Source organism: Panthera pardus, unplaced genomic scaffold (assembly GCF_024362965.1).
Source record: "Panthera pardus isolate Hobbes unplaced genomic scaffold, ASM2436296v1 HiC_scaffold_5, whole genome shotgun sequence".
In the NCBI taxonomy this organism is placed as follows: domain Eukaryota; kingdom Metazoa; phylum Chordata; class Mammalia; order Carnivora; family Felidae; genus Panthera; species Panthera pardus.
This window is the reverse complement of record NW_026526980.1, coordinates 1,946,926-1,969,731: the sequence shown is the minus strand read 5'-3', so window position 1 is coordinate 1,969,731 and position 22,806 is coordinate 1,946,926. Positions and strand designations below refer to the sequence as shown.

At 43.5% G+C, this 22,806-nt stretch overlaps 1 protein-coding gene across 41 annotated transcripts in view; it reads right to left on the bottom strand.

The window, feature by feature from the left end:
* RBFOX1 (RNA binding fox-1 homolog 1) overlaps window positions 1-22,806 on the bottom strand; it is a 2,061,409-nt gene that overhangs the window by 183,494 nt on the left and 1,855,109 nt on the right. Inside the window, exon 1 of one of the 41 annotated variants that reach the window (XM_053894486.1) lies at window positions 5,428-5,620. The exons of 38 other annotated variants lie outside the window; for them this stretch is intronic. In XM_053894486.1, coding sequence (XP_053750461.1) covers window positions 5,428-5,460 — 33 coding nt within the window. In that variant the 5' untranslated portion in view covers window positions 5,461-5,620. Of the gene's footprint in view, window positions 1-5,427; window positions 5,621-22,806 lie in introns of those variants that run through there. 2 more of the 41 variants (XM_053894478.1, XM_053894485.1) reach the window with 2 other exon arrangements.

Sequence of the window (22,806 nt, the reverse complement as noted above, 5' to 3'; positions counted from 1 at the left end):
CATTCCCATCACGCCCTTTCCTCCCCCAGCTGAACGGCTCCAAATGCCTGGGCCACTGGAAGCAGAAATGCACAGCCATTGCTTGCTTTCTAGCATCTTTTCCTAGCGTCTGGGGCTGAATAGGGTCTGCCTGTGCTGTGGCTGGATCCCTGCCCATGGAGAGTTAACCCTGACCATCTTCAGGAAGCCACAGGGGACACTCAGGGTCCCTGCTGCTCAGTGTGCTTTTGTCTTCTCTTTAAGAACAGCACCTGGTTTTCTTTTAAGAGACACTTCCACTCTCAGCCCAGAGAGCACAGATGTGGCTGAGACCTGCCTCAGATTACCTCCAGACACAGGACGCCCGGGCTAATCAGAGGGCTATGAAAACAATTCAGTCCCCAGGTCGCCCCTTGAAACCGGACAGCCTAAAGCAGAAGCCACACCCAGCAGACAACGGAGCCCAGAAACTGAGAAACAAGTGAACTGAGTCCTGGCGACATCATATCAAGTCTGGGATCCAGCTCTACCTGTGGTTAGTAACACCACTGTTTGCTTTCCTTCCACGCATCAGTAAATGTCTCATTTCGTTTAAGATAGGTTTTTTTTCCATGTTACTTACAACCAAAAGAGTCTGGACTAAGAAGAATAAAAACATCCTCTCCTGTTTATAAGCCAACTTGCACCCTTCTATATTCTACAGGGCTGCTCAAGCAGCATATCCCTCTGTACACAGATTCCAGGCGATGCTGCTTCTCTCTGGCTGATCAGACCTTGAGAACCCTCCAAAGGGAAATTCATTGTGCCAGATTCTACTTCTGGCCAAAGGCCTGTTTCACTCCCCCCTACCTTCGATCTGGCGCATGTTTGAAATGAAAGTCAGACTTGAGAAAACTCCAGGGGTGACCCCAGGGGGGAGCATGAAGTGCCCAGCAATGGCAGAGAGATGGTCACATAAAGAAAAGCTTTCCCTCCTGTGTCTTCAGCAGAAAACGGTTTTATGGCAACACCTATGCCCATGTGGCCTCTCTCCACAGCAGAGCAATCTCAGGAATAGTGACCTGCCCGCCCCCCCACCCCCACCGCCAGGTTTCCAAAAACCATCAGAGGCTTAATCTTAGGATCTGGGCTCTCTCTGCTTCAAGAGAAGAGGAACCTGCCCTCAGGAAGCTGACGGGTGCTCCAACTCTCAACACCATCGACTCTACCCATTCACTGCCCCTGTGCCTGGAAAGCCCTCGCTACTCCCTTTCCTGGCTAGTCTCAACTGCCCTTTTGGGTCCCTGAACAAGTCCTCCAGCCAGATTTCCCTGACACCGAGCCCACTTCAGCTGGGTGTCCTCTATGCTCCCCTGGAACTTGTGGCCACATCTCACATGACTCCTAGGGCTGCCACTGGAGAGAGTCCTAAGGGCTGGGGATAGTGTCACATTCTACAGTGCCTCTCCAGGGTCCCACAGCATGCTAGCTACAATGTAGGCATTTATAAGTACTTGCTAAGTGAATGCATGCTTGAATGATGAACTTTGGGCTCTGTGGAGCTTAGCCTGGCAGCAGGCCATAGGGTGGGTTGGGGGGAGTAGGAAAGGGGTTGGCAAATGACCCATGAGACAAATCTGGCCCACTGGTCGTTTTGTAAATAAACTTTTACTGAGACACAGCCACATTCATTATGCTATAACGGCAGAGTCGAGTAGCTGTGAGAGACCCACAAAACCTAAACTATTTAACCATCTTGCTCTTTGCAGAAAAGTTTTCCAATCAAGGTGGTCAAGGTATCACTAAATATGGGGATGTCAATTAAGAAGCCACCATCGCATAAATAGTTTGGGCAGGAAATAAAGCTGGAAGTTAAACTGGGAGAGAGTGAAGGGGGGTGCATTCTCCCTATTCTCCCTAGAACCAAGGAGGGACACTCAGCTATGAAGATGGCACCCAATGGAGGAGTCAGTCTTCTTCAAACGTGGTTTCCATCTCTGCACGTCTGCGCCCTAAGCACACACACATGCAGGCTTCACTCTCAGCACAGTGGGCTACAGAGGGGGACATCCATGAGGGCCTCAGGCTTCTGTGCTCAGGGGAGAGGCATCCCTCTCCTCACAGGTGCTCAGAAGGCACCCTGATGGATGCTGCTTTCCTCTCAGGCCTGGAAGGTGCCAGGCACTGTGCTGGGGGCTTTAAATCAGTATTACGTTATGTTATGTTATGTTATGTTATGTTATGTTATGTTATGTTATGTCATGTCATGTCATGTCATGTTAATTAATTTTAATGTGAATTTTATTTTTGAGAGAGACAGAGAGAGAATGAGCAGGGAGGGGCAGAGAGAGAGGGAGACACAGAATCCGAAGCAGGCTCCAGGATCCGAGCTGTCAGCACTCAGCCTGATGCAGAGCTCGATCTCACGAACTGCGAGATCATGACCTGAGCCGAAGTCAGACGCTCAACCGACTGACCAGCCAGGTGCCCCTGCATCAGTATTTCCTACACAGGGCGACCGCTCCCTGGGGGACAGCTGACAGTGTGTGCAGACACTTTTGGTTGCCAACAGTGGGGGGAAAGGTTGCCGATGATGTCTAGAGGGTACAGGCCAAGGATGGTGCTGAACCCCTACAATGCACGGGACAGGCCAAGCCCCAAGTGTTCACTGTGCCCAGACCCAGATTCCCTGCTCTGCACACACATGCTATATCTTCCATCCCATGGTACTTTGCTGTGGAGGACCCTGCAGCCCAGAACTAGGACGGATTTTGCAAGGTCACAGGAACAGCTCTTAGGGAAGCTGGGAGCTGAACTACAGCCTGGGTATCTCTCATCTGCCAAGGCTATCTGCTGGTGGCAACATTCATTCCCATTTTTAAACATACCTCTCTCGGTCATACATACACCCGTGGCCTCAAGACCTGCGACTCACCCTCCAGGAAGGCAGGTGCTGGGGGATGTGGGACAAAAATACCAGTGTCCCAGTAGCTGGACTAGCCCCTGGGGAGGGTTAGAGCAGAGGCCTGGGAAATTTGTGCCATCCAAGCTCAGAGCTTCATGAGGCTCTGAGGCCATCCTAAGAAAGAGAAGGGCCAGCTGGGGACAGGCTGCCAACCTCTACCAAACCTTGTGCGTTCTGGCACACCCAAGGCACTGAGCCCTAGGGTTGTGTCCGTGGCCACCCAGGAGCCCATGGGTAGCAAGCATTTGGGTCCACGGGGCTCTGGACTGTACTCCTGTTCCTGAAGGCCTCAAACAGATGTTAGTGGGACCTCCCACAGTTACTTATTAACACTGACAGCCATTCCAGAGAGACCCTAATTAATATTCCCAACATTTGCAATTTGGGCTAATTACAGCTAATATTTAATTAAGATCATTGTACTTCCTGTGGAATTATTTTTCACCTTCAAATGGCTTCAGAGATGTCTTTGTTTCCCCCCTAGTGATGTTCCTGGATTCTGAGCTTGGCTGAAGTGTGTTTTCTGGAAAAATACATTTGCGTTAAGGGCACCTTTGGCACTCCAGGTCAAGGCAAATCTTGGGCACATGAACAGGATCCTGGTTGAAAGCTGAGGCCAACTTCACGTAGGTGACAGTGACAGACAAAAATTATTTGGAGCGTTCCGGCTAGACATTCCCTCATTTGTAGAAGCCGCCTTTCTTCTACCTCCGATGCCAAACCCCCACCTTTCCCTAAATAAGTGGAATGATCACAGAGATTCTGATATCTACTGAGTCAGGGTGCCTGTGGGTGTTCCGAGGTGATGAGGAGGGTGATTCTGCCTTTCACAGAACCCCCACATCACCGAGCAAGTGCTTCAAGAGATCTGCAAACCTAACATCAAATTTTCAGTGCCTGGACTTTCCTAGGTTGCTGACAAATACACAATTTTTTTTTTTTTTTTTAAAGCCAAGACTGTTTTAACATCCACTATTGCTGCTGCAGAACCGGACAGAAACTTCAAATAAAGAACATTGATTAGGAACCTAGAGGAAACTTCCTTGTCCTCAGTCAACCAAGCCTCAATTAAAGCAGAGACTCAACAACAGCAGGATGATGTGGGACCCCATCATTACCCGAGACACCCCAATGGGTAGCTTGGATTCCAGTTACTGAGCACAAGAGGATTATTAAAATGCAACCAAGTCTGAGTCACCAAAGCAAAAATAAATGCCATTTCAATTTAAATATTTTACTGAAGCATGAAATAGCCAGGATATTACTGCTATTTTAAGACAAACACCGTAATCTGACTATTAGTATAGTGTGTGGACTCTACCGCATGCAGACATTCAGAGAGGCGTCTTCAAACACAGGAGGACTGCTTTGGTCACTGGAACATCCCGCATCTTTAATTTCCTTTCCGGGGTGGGCTCAGGAGATAGAGTCAGAGAGAAAATGCGAGGTTTTTTCTTTTTGGTTTTTTTTTTGGTTTTGGTTTTTGTTTGTTCTTTTTTTTTTTTTTTTTTTTTTACCCCTAGACATCTCCTTCTCCCAATTCATTGCCCTGAGGGGTTTAATAAAGTAGTTTTTAGAAAGCAATAAGAGAACAAAGGGTGGAAACACATCAGACTTTGCAAAATATTTTGGCCCCAAATCTAATGCAAACCACATTTCAACTGAGGAATCGTCTTTACGTAGCAGAGCACAAAGTGGGGATGTTCTTTTCATGGTAACTGCCTGACTCTCAATGAGAGGGGAGGGTGCCTGCTTTCAGAGCCAACGTGGACTTTAAAATAATGAAGTATTGTTTTCTGTGTGCATGCGTGTGCCTCCCCAGCTTTAATAGTCCAACTTCTCAAATCATCTTTTCCCCTTTAGCTTCTGGAATTGATTTGTCCCCAGTGCATTTCTTGCCCTGAGAAATCCCTTCTGGCCTAAACACAGTCCTTATAATGAAGACATGCTCAGGGATTGTCCAGCCCTGGTAAAACAGTGATTGCATCCATCCGCACAGCCAAGAAAAGCAGCCACTCCCGGAGGGACCCCCCACCAACCCGGACTCCTGGAGGAAACCCTCCCTTCCGGGCTGCCTGCCTGCAGTTGTCGGTCTTGCTGACTGTTTGACTTTAGTTTTGTAGCATGGTCTGTTCTAGTTCTCGGGCAAGGAATTGCGCACATTCAGAGAAAGCCTCCAGTGCCTGACTGAAAAGAGCTAAGCTGTATCATGCCCCCGGGGGCATTGAAACAAAGAAGAAAATGCAAAATTACACCATTAACCTGCTGGTTCTAGGACCAGCTCAGTTCGACACACCAAGCAGAAAGCCGACACACACACACACACACACACACACACACACACACACACACACACTCTTGGCTGAAATCCTCCCCCCACCTCCGAGCAGGATTCAAGGAGCAGAGTACGTATCGCAGAGAGCAACAGAGACTTAACGCGAGGAAAGGCTTCAGCTTCATTCAAATTCACAATTTCGAGTGAAAAATAAAATCAGGAAAAATACCTGCTGTACCATTCTGCTTCCTTTCTCCTCCATAAACTTAGCAGCTGTTCTAGCCCCACACCACAAAGCATCTGCCCAAAGCAAGCCTCAGTTACGAGCGAGGGTGTGCGCTCTGTGCAACGTGTGGATGGCTGGGTGTTGAAGGAGGGGAGCTGAGGCCGCCTGGCTGACCTCCCCCTCAACATCTGACTGCTCCCAAAACCAACCCCAGATGGGACTCTTTCCGCCAGCGAGGCCTGGCCCATCAATCACGGCTCGCCCCTCCTCTGGCTCCTGTTCTCAGTTTCAGGGTGCACACTGAGCAGATGATTATATAGAGGAGGAAGAACACACACACACACACACACACACACACACACACACAGAGCGCTCGCCTACATTAATAGCTGTTTAAAAAACATTAGAAATGGTATCCTATGCATTGCCTGGAGCTGGAATTTTTCATTACTAAACTAAATATATGATATGCAAAGTTATGAAATCCACCGGGGAGCTTGCTTACTATCCTATTTTGTTTTATATTTTTAAGAGAGGTGGGGGTACCGGGGGTAGCTGGAAAGAGGCAGAGGCAGGATGAAGAAAGAGCTCAGAGACAGAGGGATGCGGATAGGAAAATTTAAAGAAACACCCTGAGAACAGAGGGAATGCATTTATAACAAAGCTGCGTGGTTAATTGTAAACTGATCTTAAAATACTGTAACTAACGATGCTTTGGAAGATTTGGAAGCCCAGCTCCTTTGCAGACTAGCTGTGTGACCTTAGGCGAGTAGTTGCAATGCTCTGGGCTCCAGTTTGGGCTTCTGTTTAGTTGGGATGATGATGAGTGACTTCACAGTGTGATTGCAAGGGTCAAAATAAAAACCAAATCATAACAAAACAAACACACTCAGGGCTTGGCTTAAAGTGTGCGCTATATAAACAGATTCATTCATCACATCCAATAACATGGCAAGCAAGACTCAAGACCACCTGTGTCCCTACAGACCTTGCATTCAAGAGGGGCAGCAGGTTTTCAAGAAAGGAAGCCGGAGATGACTCCCAAATCCCAGTGGTAATCAGAGCTACATAGGACAAGTAGAGGGGTCTTGCTTTCTTCTTTTCTTGAACTTTTTCTCCTCTTAGCTCGTTTTTTTTCCTTCTCTTTCAAATGAGCAAAAACAAAACCACGTACAAAAAAATCCCCAGTGATTTCAATGCCAAATGCTGCAGCCTCTCTATTTAAAGCCACAAATACTTTGTTCTCTCTTTATTATTAAAGCTACAACAACCAGAGTGAAATGTCAAAACAATCTCAGTTTTCATTTGGCCATGACTTCCTTGCTCGCCGAGGGAGAGTTTCAAGAGTCCCATCCACCCTTCCCGTGGACAGCTGCTTATCACCAAGCCACCCTGCCAAGAGAGGAGCGATCTCGCTACACTGGAGGGAATGGATGGGGTTTCTGAAGTGATTAAACGTGTAATTAAATTGTATAACAGAGGAGGGTTTAGGGCAGGAGAGGTTGCCTGGAAGAATTCAACCTTCCTGCTGGTGTGCTGCTAGTTCAGGTAGCCCCTGGGTGATTTTTTTTTGTTTTGTTTTACTTCCCAGCTCCCCAGGGTTGGAAAGAAAATCTGGATACACAGTATTTGTGCCATCCTTCCATTTCCATTTCTGATCACACTGCTGAGACACCTCTGATGCAGAATTAAATAAGCAGCCCACGTAGGTTCCTTACAGAGACAGGTCAGCCCCCATCAAAGAGGTGCCACCCACAGAGGACCAGGGCCCCTTCTGTCCCCAGCCCCAACCCATCACTTGGATTCAGCACTCACTCTCAGGAGCCATAAGCTCCCTGTGCCCACAGATAAGTGAAGAGCCAAACTTTTGGGAAAGAGGGACAAGATCAAGACAGACAGACTCCCTGGTGAAGTATGCTTTGGGAGAGATGGAGAAAATGCTCAAAACAGCAGCCAACAAACCACTCAACAGAGATGAGCATTCCAGGGGGAAATAATCAGGCGGACACACTAGGACACTGGTCCCAGCCCGTGGACCATCAGAATCATGTGGGGGGTATTCTAATTAAGAAAATTAGACTGCAGGCCTCTACCCCAGGCCTACTGCCTTCAGTTATCTGAGGGTGGGATCCTGGCAGGGACATTGCACAGAGCTGCCCCAGGTCATTCTGCCACACAGTCCTGGGGGACAGTGTTCTGTGTTTTTCAAATTATAGGTGAGATCCCTTGGGTTGTAAAATCCATGGAGGGAGTTATCACGCCAACATTCTTTAAATGAAATCAACTATACCACACGAAAAGAAAAGAACAGAATAGAATAGAAGAGTAAGAGTTAGTATGGTTTCATGAAACTTTTATGTGGGTGAATTGGGTTGCAATGTAAAATCTTTTATGGATTGCAGTAAAATAAATAAAATTAAAAACACCATGCTAGAAATTTCCAGTGTTTGTTACCATTTAACCTTTTACTAGTAGTGTAGCTATAGAATCGAAATCAAATGTTAAGAAGTCAGAAGTATAATGGTAGGATTATTGGCAAGTCATTTAACCTTTGTGTGCCCTAGTTCCCTTATTTATAAATACAAACGGTAATATATATTCTTCTTCCCAATGAGGCTCTTGTAATGCTTTCGGAGACAAAGTCTACAGAAATGTGTCTTATAATCTAAAAAGTTCTGTGAGAACATTTCCTATTGTGGGGAGGAAATCAGTCCTCCTTCTAGTCCAGCAAAGTGTACCCTTTGCAGAATACATGGAGAGGTATGTCGGGTCCTAACCTACCATGGGCCTCACTGTGCTAGGCACTTTAATCCTTGCAATCATTCCCTTAAGGAAGATATTATGGTACCTTTTAAAGATAAGAGAACTGAGGCTCCAAACAAGTGAAAAATATTTCCTACTATTGGACGTAATAGATTAGTTAAGTGGCAGAACCAACATTTGAACTTAATCTGGTCTGACTGATGAATTCCTGCCACTGAATCCATACTAAAATGAAGCTGGAGATGATGATCATGATGAGGGTGGTGGTGATAATGAAGATGGAAATAATGATCATGATGACGACAGCGGTAGCGGTGATGAGAATGGTGGTGGTGATGGTGGTGGTGATGATGATGATGATGATGATGATGATGATGATGATGGAGATGATAAGAAAATTTTTCTTGAGCACTAACTAGGTACTAGGTCATTGTTCTAAGCACTGACAATATAAAACTCAACAAAGGAGCTTTGTCAACATTACCTATTTTAACAAAAACCCAAAACTGTTATTCCCTCTCCAAGGGAGGTGGAGTCACTTCCTCATACGCACGCAACTGGCAAGTGCTAGTTAGCTAAATCTATCGGACTCCTAAGCTCTATATTCTAAAGTAGTCGGAAATGGGTTCAAGTGTGACCTCAATTAGGTAAGCATACAAACCTTGGGTTTCCCTAACTATACCAGCTTGTAGAAAAGCAACTCCCAAACAAAGAACTCTGAGATTGCTCTGAGGCCCTAACTCACAAAAACAAACAAAACAACAATGATAACAAGAATCTGTGTCATGGATTCAAGTGAAAACAATTTGTTTCATTTCACTCCCTTCAACAGGGAACCAAGAGAGAGGCCAGAAGCCATCTTGCTGTGGCTGACAAACACCAGGCCCAGAAATACAAACCAGCTGAGTGGGCGGCAGGCTAGCAATGACGACGTGTCATGTTTGCAAAATGTTCCATCCTGATATTCCATTTGGAGTCACAGAAGGCAATGGAGAGGTTGTTTTTCTCAAGTCCTTAAAAGTCAGCGACAATCAAATATTTATGGCACTTTGTGCAAGTCAGGAGCCTTGATAGGGTTGCTCATGAGGTGCTATTTCCAAAGGGAAAAGCGCTGGTCTCTTAAAAAATTAGCAGCCGGGGCGCCTGGGTGGCTTGGTCGGTTAAGCGTCCGACTTCGGCTCAGGTCATGATCTCATGGTCCGTGAGTTCGAGCCCCGCGTCGGGCTCTGTGCTGACAGCTCAGAGCCTGGAGCCTGTTTCAGATTCTGTATCTCCCTCTCTCTCTACCCCTCCCCTGTTCATGCTCTGTCTCTCTGTCTCAGAAATAAATAAACGTTTAAAAAAAAAAAATTAGCAGCCTCTGGAACAAGGCAAGATCCCAACCAACAACATCAGGCTCTTAAAAAGATACGTTTTCTTATCTTGTTCACCATTGCTCCAGGGTCTCAGAGGACCCTGACTTGTCCTTTAAAACTCGTGTCAAAGTGCAATATTCTATACTTTTTGATTTTCATGTTATATGCATTTTTATATTATATATTTTTTGAGGTCTGTCTCCAAGTAGACTGTAAACTCTATGAGGAAAGGAACCTCATCTGTTTTTTTCATCACTAGTGTCTCAAGCTTTTCAAACAGTAGGATGCACCCATACACATCCAGAAGTTTTGTCAAATGAAAACTGAATGCCCAAGTTAGTCCCTTTATCCTCTTTGCTTACTGACACCAAGACCTGTGCAACTCACCCAGGACCTCAGGGCACTGAGAAACAAGCCCAAACTATTAAATGTTGCTCTGTACCGTTAAAAAAAATTCCCCACCAGGATATCCCAACATGGTACTGAAAGACTTCTTGTTAGAAGAAGTCTAACAAGACAGTCTTCACCTGTCTATCCATGAATTAGCTGTGAATGCTTAATTATTTCCTATCATTAATAAAAAACTAACAGCCAGAGCAGCTGGTATTCATTTGAGCTCTTTCTGAGAAGCAGACAATGTTAATCACTATATATACATATATATATTACTTAACTTCATCTCGACAGGAAGTATATTCTTAATAAACTTGTTTTCATCACACCCACCTCACAGATAAGAAAGGACAAGGTCTTGAAGCTATTACATGGTAGATACAGACCTTAAATCCATGTCTTTCTCCAAACCCGAGGTACTTTCAAATATGCTATGATTGACCTCTCTGTTGGCAAGGTGAAGGATGGTACTTGTAAGGGTTATGGTAGTACTATTCAATCACAAAATATTTTCTGAGATTTTTCGGGCAAATCACTGAACTATCCCAGCCTAAGTGAGAGGCTACCAGAGACATGAGATCTTTGTTCCTGCTGTCCCAAGATTTAGAACCAAAGTGAGTATTAATAGGGTTAATTATGATAATGGTGATTGTAACATTATTAATAACAAAGATAATACAATTAGAAGGGCTCATAACATGTACTTGCCACTGCCCTAAATGTTCTATAAATGTAACTCCTTCAATGCAACCCAAAGTCCCATGATGTTTTCACAGTCATTAGGTTCATTTTATAGATGGGTGGCTTTGAAAGGTTAAGCCAATAATCGAGGCCACTCCGATAGCACATGATGAAACTCCTCTTTGTACCAATCCAGTTCAGAACTCAGAGCAGGAAGCTTAAAAACAAATTAGAAGGAGTTCCTGTGTAGCCTTTACTCAGTTTCCCCCAATGGTAAGGTCTTGCATAACTATAGCATACTATCAGAATTAGGAAATGGACACTCTATGACCACTACTTTACATTGCTGCAAACACAATGAGACATTAGGGCAGTGAAAGCCCAGCTGTTGTGAGTATTTTGCTATCAATACCATGGCAAAGTCACCATTGTCATCTATCCTCAAGTGACAGCTGGAGCTGCCCACCCCCGTCACACATATAGTGATGCAGACAGAAGGGCAGGTGAGCAAGCAAATAAATATTAGCAAAAACTGTTTTCATAAGAGAATGAACACGCATTTTAAATTATAATTCAGCAAGGATTCTTCACCTCCTGGACACGGAGGAAACCTTCAATCTGGAGCAGACTTTAACTGTCACGTTCTGTCTCCTCTCCCGCTAGCTACTTTCTAAAGAAGGAGGAACGTTCTCACCACCACTAACACCACCACCAGGGTAACATCAGCATCAACTTCACATTCAAGATTAATTTCAATGACTTGCACCATTGCTAATCCTACTACTTTTAGCCAAATCCACAAAAAGAAAAGGATGGATTTTGTTTCCTTAAATGGCTTGCTTCCAGGTACCCTGCAGATATGATTTGGGATGATATCCCTGTTACCTATTCCATCATAGCTATCTGAAGGATTCTCCACCTTCTTCTAAAAAGGAAAATTGATAGATCTGGTGTGAGACAATTGTCTCTGTAAGAGAGGAGGTCACTATACCTACAGACAGCACCAAGTAGCTTAGAGGGGTACTAGGTCTGCCATGGATGTTGCTGAGTAAACCATCCTACTAAGAATGTCACTGAAGGTCTGTCACTAGATTTAGAAAATTGGGAGCATCAAGTCACATTGCTAGAAAGAGAATCATATACTCTCTTCACTGGAATGTTACAGATCATGAAATATTCCAGCAAAGGGAAAAGTAAGCATTCTGGATGGAAACCCATGGGAGGAGTAGATACCATTGTCTTACACATGGATGGATTCAGCATCATTTCCTTTCAAATCATGTTAGGAAAACTGGGTTTTTCTATCCATCAGAAAAGTTGGTCTCCCAATGCCACTAGTCAACATTTCTCCTTCTTCAGTCCTCCTCAAAGCTGAAAGTCCTCCTCCACAGCATAGGTGATACAACCCCATGACCTTGAGGAGACATGGCTCAGTTAAGGCACAGAAAGTACTTACCACCCACACATAGTTTATAACGAATTTACAGAACCAAACATTTGAGCATATTTTTAATGACCCAATTTCCTCACATGACTATCATCAGCCTTTCAGAAGTCTGTAACTCCTTCAGGACAGGAACTTGTTGGATTCATCTTTAACACTTCCCTCTTTGTCTTCCATATTTTGTACTCAGGTGTTTGACATGATAAATATCTGTTGGCTCGCATTCACCTCACTTGTAGAGAGATGTCTAATCTGGTTAGAGAAACAGGCAAAGATGATAAAATATGACCTTGTCTTTCATGGTATGTTGCATAAGTTTTAGCCTCTAATAGTTTGCCAACTGGAAAAAAAAAGGCTGTCATAAAATGAATTATACTTGGACTTGGAAGAAATGAAATTAGGAAAGACTGCCAGATAGCAAGGGCGATGAACTATTCAAATAGGCAAGAGCTTCAGATTCATGCAATTGTGTCAGTAGCTAAGTATCAGGCATCTTCTGGGCGGCAGGTCCTGTGCTAGGTTCAGGGGCTACAGTGATGACGAGGACAGACATAGTCCAGGTATCTCTGCTGCTACCAGCTGGAAGGATACACAGGACAGTCCAGGACTTTGCAGTGCAAGGGGATATGTGCCACGAGAATATCAATCTAAGGAGCTAAAGGGTCTCATTTATCCCCGATGGTTTATCAAGCAAGGCTTTCTGGAAGAACAGATGTATCAACTGAACGTTGAAAGTGAGCCGAAAACAGCTGGGCAGCATAAACGGTTGGCAAAATCATATGCGGGAAGTTGTAATGCTGCGTGCAGTGGGAGGGAACACCTCTGACCCAGAGTAGCAGAATCAATGAAAAGGAGGAAATAAAAGTCAGGTGGCTATTTTCGGAGCTACAGACCCCACAAAGTATAGGACGGAGATACAGACCTAGAGGCTAATGGACTGTATGTAAGCCCTTGAGGGCAGAGACCCAGGTCTGTTTTACTGAGAAATGCATTCCCAGCACTGTCAGAATGGCATGCACAGAGTGAATGCTTTAAAAAAAATATTTTGGTTACATCAGAGCAAATGCAATGATGTCACAAACCAGGCTGAAGCTAGTCAAGGGAAGGAAGAGGAGAGAGTAAAAGAAAGGGAACTGATCATTTAAAATACCCTCTTGACATTACCTTTTCACTTTTAAGTAACTCAAATGCTTGAAATAGAAGAAATTCACAGAGGAAACAGGTGGACAGCTTAAGTGAATAAATAAGACAGAGGCTCCTCACACTTGTTATCACCATGTTCACACTAGCTTAGCGGATGAGAGCTGTAGAGGTAACTGGGGGCCCTTGCACATGATCTGTTTGAGCTTCACACACTATACTGGAGGGTAGGTAGGGTGGACACCATTCAGGTCCGTTTAACAGAAGAGAAAGCTGATGCCCAGGGAAGTCAGTGACATGCCCAAGTTCAGACAGCTCTTCAATGCTCTAGCTGGGATTTGAAATCTAGATATCTTTTCATTGTACTAAGCTGCTTCCAAAGTTTTCTTAAAAAAATTTTTTTTAACGTTTATTTATTTTTGAGACAGAGACAGAGCATGAATGGGGGAGGGTCAGAGAGAGGGAGACACAGAATCCAAAACAGGCTCCAGGTTCTGAGCCATCAGCACAGAGCCCGACGCGGGGCTCGAACTCACAGACAGTGAGATCATGACCTGAGCCAAAGTCGGCTGCTTAACCAACTGAGCCACCCAGGCACCCCCTAAGTTTTCCATTCGTATGACCTGAGATGTAGCTATACCAATAGGCTTGATGGCATGAAGCATTTTTGGGTGTCCTCCAACCTTGCCTCATAAACTTACACAAAGAATAAACAAAAAACTGAGTGTGGACATTAGGGCAATTGAAACTATCGTTAGACCAAAGCATTTTTTGGCCCGATAAATTCAATACAACTCAACCTGGCATATGCACGGCAGTGTTAAAGTTATTATTATTATTTTTAAGTAAGTTCAGAGGGATTGAAACTAAAGTCATGTCCTGTTACTGGCTCTGTCCGAACACCAGGCTCTCTGAGCCTGTGGCCCTCAGCCAAAGTGCCACCTGAGACCGGAGAGCTTGGAATTCCTCACATATGTTTGATCAGTGCATAAATATTATTTTTCTGTAGCTAAGGATGTGTGGTATTCTTAGGGATGTCTTCTTTTTTTATTTTTTTAATGTTTATTTTTGAGAGAGATAGAGACAGAGCATGAACGGGGGAGGGTCAGAGAGGGGGAGACACAGAATCAGAAGCAGGCTCCAGGCTCTGACCGGTCAGCACAGAGCCCAATGTGGGACTCCAACTCACGAACCAGGAGATCATGACCTGAGCCGAAGTCGGATGCTCAACCGACTGAGGGTATCTTCTTGACTGAATGCTGAGTTGAGGGAGTCACACAGTTTGGAGGAGAACGGGGCCAGAATGACTTACAAAACAAATTTTGCAAAACATCAAGGTGGACTCAAGGAAGGTGGTGGGTTTTTGGGAATAGGAGACAGTTTGCCTCATTGCATACAGGAGAGAATTTCGCCCAGTGGTGGGAAACCTTATTCAGAACCAACAGTGTGGAAGTCTGGCCAAATAAATTTTGTGATCACTGTGTGAACGCATGACATGCAGGTAAATTTATCCAAATAACCCCAAGGCAGGTACAGTTAAGAAAACTGAGGTTGGTGAAATCAAGTAACTTTAATTCAAAAGGTCTTCAAGGAGGAGCCATGGCGATATTTTCAAATGTGATTGCATAGTACGTGTTTTTGCAGAGCGTACCTACTCAGCGGCAACGTTCATTCTCTTCGCTAACCAGTTTCTCTTAGTTGATTTTTAACATCCCTCTCTTCTTCAGACAGAAAGGAATATTCTTGGAAACCACCCAAAAGAGGCAAAAGGTGGTCCTTACATTTACGTATTGCTGACTCATGTATCTGACTCAAGTTTACCGAATACCTCCTGTTACTTGTTGAATTGTCTCTCCCCCAAAACGTAAATGCTGAAGTCCTAGCTCCTGGGATCTCAGAATGTGACCTTACTTGGGAATGGAATAGGTGCAAATGTAATTAGTTACGTTAAAATGAGGTCATACTGGATTACGGTGGGCCCCTAATCCAATGTGACTGTTCTTATAAAAGGGGGAGTTTGGACACAGACATGCACAGGAGGAGAATGCTGAGTGAAGGTGAAGGACAGATATGGGGATGATAGTTCTACAGCCAAGGGATGCCAGAGATGGCCAGCAGACCACCCAAAGCAGGAGAGAAGGCTGGAAGCAGATTCCTCCTCACAGCCCTCAGAAGGACCAACCCTGCTCTCACCTTGATTTTCTGCCATCCAGAACTCTGAGACAATAAATTGCTGTTATTTAAGCCAGCTGGTTTGTAGTACTTTGTTACAGCAGCCCTAGGAAAATGATGTACCTACTATGCGCTAGTCATGGGAAGCACAGTGTGAAGTGAAGTCATTCCCTACCTCATGACACTAAGGGCCAGTGAGAGAAACAGAACAGTCCAGCATACCAGAATGGTACAATATCCTGTCCCCTCATTCCATTCTTTAAACTTACAAGGAGGACGCTGAGGCATGTAACAATTTTCATGTGTTGTCATTTGATCTCTGTGAAACACATCTTGTAATCCCGGTAGGGTAAGTTTAAAAGCTTGAGAGATCGGGCCTGGCACTGTGGTTTCACCCTGGGCTGTCCTAACATGGTGGCCGTTAGCCACGTGTGGTTACTCAGAAACTGCAATGTGGCTGGTCCAAAAGGAGGCAGCCTGCAGGGGCGGAACACGCACAGGGTTTCAGAGACACGGTCTGAGGAAAACAAGGTACAATATCTCTCTAATGGTGTTATTTTGATGACGTGTTGCAGTGACAATAGTGTGGGCATATTGTGTGAAATACAACATTCTCGGTTGACAATGAGAAGGAGAATTGAGACATACCGGATTGAATAAAATATTGAAATTCAATTCACCTGTTTCTTTTTTACCTTGCTTAATGTAGCTGCCAGAAAATTAACAAGAAAGAAAACCTACATGTGTGGCTTCTCTTGGCAGCCCTTGTTCTAGTTCTGTTGGACAGCCCCGGTGATATGCATTGGTTTGAGGGTCATAGAGCTGGGTTGGCTCCACATTTGCCATGGACCGACTAATGGGCAGAGCTGGGGTTGAACCTAGAGAACTCCAGTTTGAAGGTCTGGCTCCTTCTCAAAACCAGGCTACCATATTGGCACCCAAGGTGAACACCTTAAGAAACATCCTCATGGAGTTGAATCCAGAAAAGAGAAGCTTGATTCCAACGCCACCCCTCACCCGATGTTTGTGATCTTAAAATTCCTCACTTCACCTGACCCTTTCTGCACAATTTCTGCATCAACCCCAAGACAGCCTTCACAGAAGGCTGCTTCTGAACAGAACATAACTTTCACTTTACCAAATCCGACAAAGCTCCCAAGGCTCTGAGAATCTGTCTAAAGTACCTATTTGGGGACAGGAGAGGTAAAAGGCTTTTAAAAGCTTGTTTTAACTCTGTGTGAAATCAACTGACTAATATTTATACTGGGCAGCTTTCTGCAAAGATGAAATAAACTCTCTACAAATAGCCTACAGAGCTCAGACATTCACTGTGTGTGAGGTCAGGGAAGAGCCCTTGAACACGCTCCAGTATGCAGGATGCTTAAGGCATCAGCAGACATTCTGAGTTAGATCTTATTCTGCAAGGTTATCCATTGTATTTGATCAGAAAGAAACTAGTTCTTTTTTAAACCTCACAGACATGTGGCAGGATGTCTTGCTTTCATTCACTCATTCACTCACTCAAGAGGTACTTCTTGACTACATTTTAGTTGTTGAGAGATGCACTAGGGATACTTTTTATCTACTGTGCCTGGCCCCCTGGTAGGCTCAAAATCAGCATTTGTTGTTAAATTAATATGAAATCAATTCAGACCTGAGAAAACAGTCTCTGCTCAAGTGGAGATTAAGATATGGATAAAGAAAGATATAGGAAAATCAATGATGAAAGCAAGTGTCACGGATATTATAAGTGTAAGTTCCAGTTATTATGGGAACCAGAAAGGGAGCATCAGGATCATCCCAATCTACAGATGGAAGGTATATTGAGTGCTTCTTGAAGGATGTCAAGAGTCAAGATGAGTCTTCAAGAAGTTGGAGCGAGCTCGGTGAAAATCCAAGGAAGAGGAAAAGCACAGATAGCAGCTTCAGGGCATAAAAGAACACAGAGAATAGGGTTATATGGCTGGAGTATTGTGTGGTGAGGATTTGGCAGGAATTGGACCTAGAAATAAGGTTGAAGGCATACAAAGAAAAACAGGGAATGTCATATAAAGCAGTTTGGATTTGGTTCAAGAATGGGTAGCCATTGAAGAGTTCCAGGAATGGGAATGGCCTGGTCCAATCTATGTTATATTAAGACTATTTTGGCCACAAAATTAGTAATACATTGGAGAGAACAAGTGGTGACAATAAGGAAGGAAGACCAAAGACAACAGTAGTCATCCATTAAAAAAATTTTTTTTAATGTTTATTTATTTTTGAAAGAGAGACAGAGCACGAGTGGGGGAGGGGCAAAGAGAGAGTGAGAGAGAGAGAGAGAGAGAGAGAGAGAGAGAGAGAGACAGAATCCGAAGCAGGCTTCAGGCTCTGAGCTGTCAGCAAAGAGGCCCACGCGGGGCTTGAACTCACGAGCTGTGACATCATGACCTGAGCCAAAGTCAGACACTAAACCAACTGAGTCACCCAGGAGCCCCAACATTGGTAGTCATCCATGAGAGGAGTGGTAAAGTGGGGCAAAGATGGACAAGAGCAGACGAAATCAGAGACTTTCGCAATCTTTCCTGCAATCTTTTGTCTAGTGCAAAATGAGTGATTTAAAATTATTTATTTTAATCAGATTCTGACGAACATTCTCTACCCTAAAAGATATTTGGAGCAGGTACATGACATAAGAAAAGTGTTTTTGGGGCACCTGAGTGGCTCAGTTGGTTAGGCATCCGACTTCGGCTTAGGTCATGATCTCACAGTTTGTGGGTTCGAGCCCCGTGTTGGGCTCTGCGCTGACAGCTCAGAGCCTGGAGCCTGTTTCAGATTCTGGGTCTCCCTCTGTCTGCCCCTCCGTTGCTTGCACTCTGTCTCTTGCATTGTCTCAAAAATAAATAAACATTAAAAACAACAACAACTGTTTTTGTGCTCTGTAGTCTTTTCTATAAGAATGCTGAAATGGTCAATTAAAAAAAAATCTCTGTTAACTATTAAACTGTTGAAATACAAATACATTCAAGCAAACCAAACCCTACTATAAATTTTAGGTGTGACAGGCTCTTGAATATGTGCTATGGGTGGTAGAAATAAAGTTGATGATGGTGGCCATTTACAGAGCCTGTTATATACCCTAAGTGACATACACTTAGGGTAGTTATCTCACTAACTCTTCACAAGGACTCTAAGTTGGCTATTACTATCCCCATTTAATAGATGAGAAAACTGAGGCTCAAGTCAAGGAGTGACTTACTGCCACACTGCTAATAAGAGCTAGAGCCACACCGTGAATCCAGCCTGGTGTATTTCCACTACACCATGTTCTATAGGATTTCTCCAGGATATTCTCCTTATGGGACTCCCCTATACAGGATCCTTTATTAATAATTCAGATAATTCACAAATAAATTTAAATGAGCAATTGCAATGAGCTTTTGATGGTCTTCCAAGAAGGGGTCTAGGCTCTTTGAAGGGATAGGGAGGAAAAAAAGAAGATACATAGTTCATACATTAAGGATCTTAAAGACTGAGAAGGGGAATCTTTTACTGAGTTTTAGAAGGCAAGCCGTCTCTGTAGTAGGAGGCATCCTGTCCAAATTCTGGCTCTCCCTTTTACCAGGTATACAACCTTGAGTAAGGAGCACCACCTCTCTGTAATTTGGCTTCTCTCTATTATAATGGGAATACAATGTCATACCTTTATAGGATTATTTATGGAATAAAGTAGTCAATGCATATATATTTCCTATCACCATACTTAACATAAAAGAAGTGTTCAATATATAGTTGTTACAATGGTTATGGGTATCTGTGCTATTATTGTCATTATTGTTAATTAAAAGGGAAATAACTTGGGGCACCTGGATGGCTCAGTTGGTTGAGCGTCCGACTTCGGCTCAGGTCATGAACTCGCGGTTTGTGAGTTCGAGCCTTGTGTCAGGCTCTGTGCTGATAGCTCAGGGCCTGAAGCCTGCTTCCGATTCTGTGTTTCCCTCTCTCTCTGCCCCTCCCACGCTCATGCATGCTCTGTCTCCCTCTCTCTCTGTCAAAAATAAATAAACATTAAAAAAATTAAAAAAAAATAAAAGGGAAATAACTTAGGGGCACCTGGATGGCTCAGTCGGTTAAGCATCCAACTTTGTCTCAGCTTATGATCTCGCAGCTCATGAGTTCAAGCCCCGCATCAGGCTCTGTGCTGACTGCTCAGAGCCTGGAGCCTGCTTTGGATTCTGTGTTTCCCTCTCTCTCTGCCCTCCCCCTGCTCATGCTCTGTCTCTCTCTCCTCCTCAAAAATAAATAAACATTAAAAAAATTAAAACACATTAAAAAAAAGGGAAATAACTTGGATGATGGTGTACAATGGGTAAAGGAAATTTTTCCTGAAAAAAACAATCCATCAAAACCCAGCCTGGGAGGAAAGCAGGTTGGGGGAGCAGAGAATAGGTTTGACTCATCACACCCACGACTGCACAGGGCTTGAGAAATAACACACAAGCCCCTGGTGGCAGGAAGGGCAGAAAAGATTTCTCCCCAAAGTGTGCCTTCTGAGTCTTGGACTGAGCTTTGATTCTGGTTCACCTAAAAGCGTTCAGTAGGATGGTTGTCAGTGCTCACAAGCAGAGCTGGAACTGATAGCCACCCTGAAACATCAAGAAGCATGGCTTTATAGGTGATCTCTTCTCACCTTTGTCTGTTATAGCCCCACTACCCCTTCTGACATTGCTAACTCAGGATATCCTGTTTAAGCCTCCATTAATCACTCTCAGAGAAAAAATTCACAAGCCAATATGAGTATCTCAAATAAAAAAGTTTCCATTGCTTGTGAGTGTGGTTTTTCAAACACTCAAGGGTTCATTTTGATTCTGTGGGAAGTGAAGGTAAAATTACAAAAATGTAAACTAAATGCAAGACTATAGTGAACGGCTGATGATGGTGGCATCAGTTTCCTATTGTTGCTGTCACGAACTACCACAAAGTCTGTGGTTTTAAAACACCACAACTGTATTCTACGATAGTCCTGGAGGTCAGAAATCTGAAATCAGTGTCACAACATCAAGTGTCATAAAACTAAGGTGTCAGCAGGGCTGGTTCTTTCTGAAGGCTCTGGAAGAGGGGGTCAGAGAATCTGTTTCTTTATCCTTTGCAGCTTCTAGTAGCTACCTGAATCCTTTGCTTTGTGGCCCCTTTATCTATCTTCAGAATGCATCATACTCCAATCTCTGCCTCTGCCATCACATCTCCTCCTCCAACTATGATTCTGGCACCTCTGTCTCCCTCTTATTATAAGGGCTCTTCTGATGACATTGGGCCCACTGGGATAATGACAGATAATCCCTTCATGTCAATATCCATCACCTAATAACATCCACAGAGTTCATTTTGTCATGCAAAGTAACACTCAGAGCACTCACATGTTCCAAGGATTGGGGTATAGATATGTTTGAGGGGCATTATTGAGTTTACCACATTGATGATGTTCTAGAGAAACAATGTCCAATAAAACTTTCTAGATATGGAAATATTCCATACCTGTACTGTCCCATACAGTAATCACCAGCCACATGTGGTATTGAACACTTGGAAGGTAGATAGTGTGATATGGAAACTGAATTGTAATTTTATTTATGTTTTAATCCACATAAATACCTACAAGTGGCTAGTAAGTGTCATGTGGAAAAGGATAATTCTGGGGTGGGCATCACTGAGTTCCTATTGTGTCATCAATAGCATATATAGTTCTAGGAAAATAAGATTAGAGGATGCATGTAGAGAAATGCATGATCTCTTATACATACTCATTTAAGTACAGCCACATCATGACATTTACTGGGGAGTCAGCCCAAGGATCCCCTGCTTGTTTTTCAGAACCAAGGAGAGAAACACAAAGATTTGGGTTTTGACTCCTGTTAATCTGCATTCTTCTTACTTGAATTTTTACAGATGACTTATACAGTATTTTGAGGGGCAAATGAATCCCAAAGAACTGAATTTTATGCCTATTTATATTGTGTTGGGAATCAGTGCCAAATGCAGAATGCAGACAAAATCATGCTAAGTAGTCAGTTTATTGTAGAGCCTTTATCCACCTTTTGGCATGGTAAGTTTAATGCTGAAAATTGAGCTGGTTCCATGGGATACAAGCATGAAACACAAGTTCCAATGCCAGCAAAGAGAAATAAGTATAATGGGTGGAGTTTCCTTAGCTTAGGGATTAGTAACATAGCCTATCTTCAACAATATTTACGATGATAAAGAAGAGATACACACAAGAGTTGCAGAATGGAAATTAACTAGGTATGAAAGATTGGACAAAAATTAATGAATTAGAATTATTGAGATTCAAATTATTCTTGAAATTTTTGTTAGACAAGAAAGAATAAGATCCAATTTCTTATAAAAATGTGAATGGAAATAAACACTATGGGTATAAGACTATTACCTGTCAGGATGTGTCACTTTGGGAGAAAAAAAAAAAAAGTCCAAGGCCTTAGTGGACCACAGACCCAAAAAGAGTGATAAATAAATTATCTGTTAAGAATAAAAATCAAACAGAGGCTTGTTAATGCTACATAAAGCAGAGAACTTGCCACAGAGAGAGAAACAAATATATAGAGAGAGACAATTCAAAGCCTTGCCTTGCCCCCCACCCAAATGTCAAGAAGGAAGGCCAATATGGTCTCTCAAAAGAATTCTGAAAATCAGAGAGAGCATACCATCAGTCTGTCTGATATTGAGTTTGTATGGTCCAGGCTTACAATGGAGGCAAATGTTTTGAACAGACTGAATTTTAATATGAAACCTAAGGAAAGCCCTTTACTAGAATATCAAGCCAAATCAAGGCCAAGAGCAGGATGACAAGTTATAGTAAAGCTGACATGATGGATTTAGAATAACCCAAATGGTCACAGACAGGGAGTACTTGAGTAGCCACGACTGTCAAAGAAAGGGATGTGGTATCCCCAGGCCAGCAAATATGGAGCGGTAGATGGTTCAGGAACTGGTTTCAGAACTAATATAATGATTTGAATATCTTGTTACAGTTAGAGGGCTAATCACTTTATTTCAGAGCCTGATGGGGGCAGGGAAGATGAGAAGTATGGACCACTTCTTGGCTTCTTCAGAATGGCCCATTAATGGATCTCTCAACCAATGACAGCAGAGTAATTTGGCTATTTCGATGAATCCTTAAAACCTCAAATACACTTTATTTTCACTATTAAATCAATTCAGCACTATATTTTTAGACTTTCCCAAGTATGGAAAACAGGTGTGCAGTATTTGTTTTTAGGCTATCACAACAAAAAGGGATACTGAAATGGTCTAAGTTTCCATGGCTTCTTAGGATAGGCATCTTTACCATCGGAAACATGAAAAAGCCCATTTCACCAAGGCTAGAAGATCCTGAACAATTTGAGGTTTACTGAAGACTGTCAAAACCCCACCTTCCTTCCA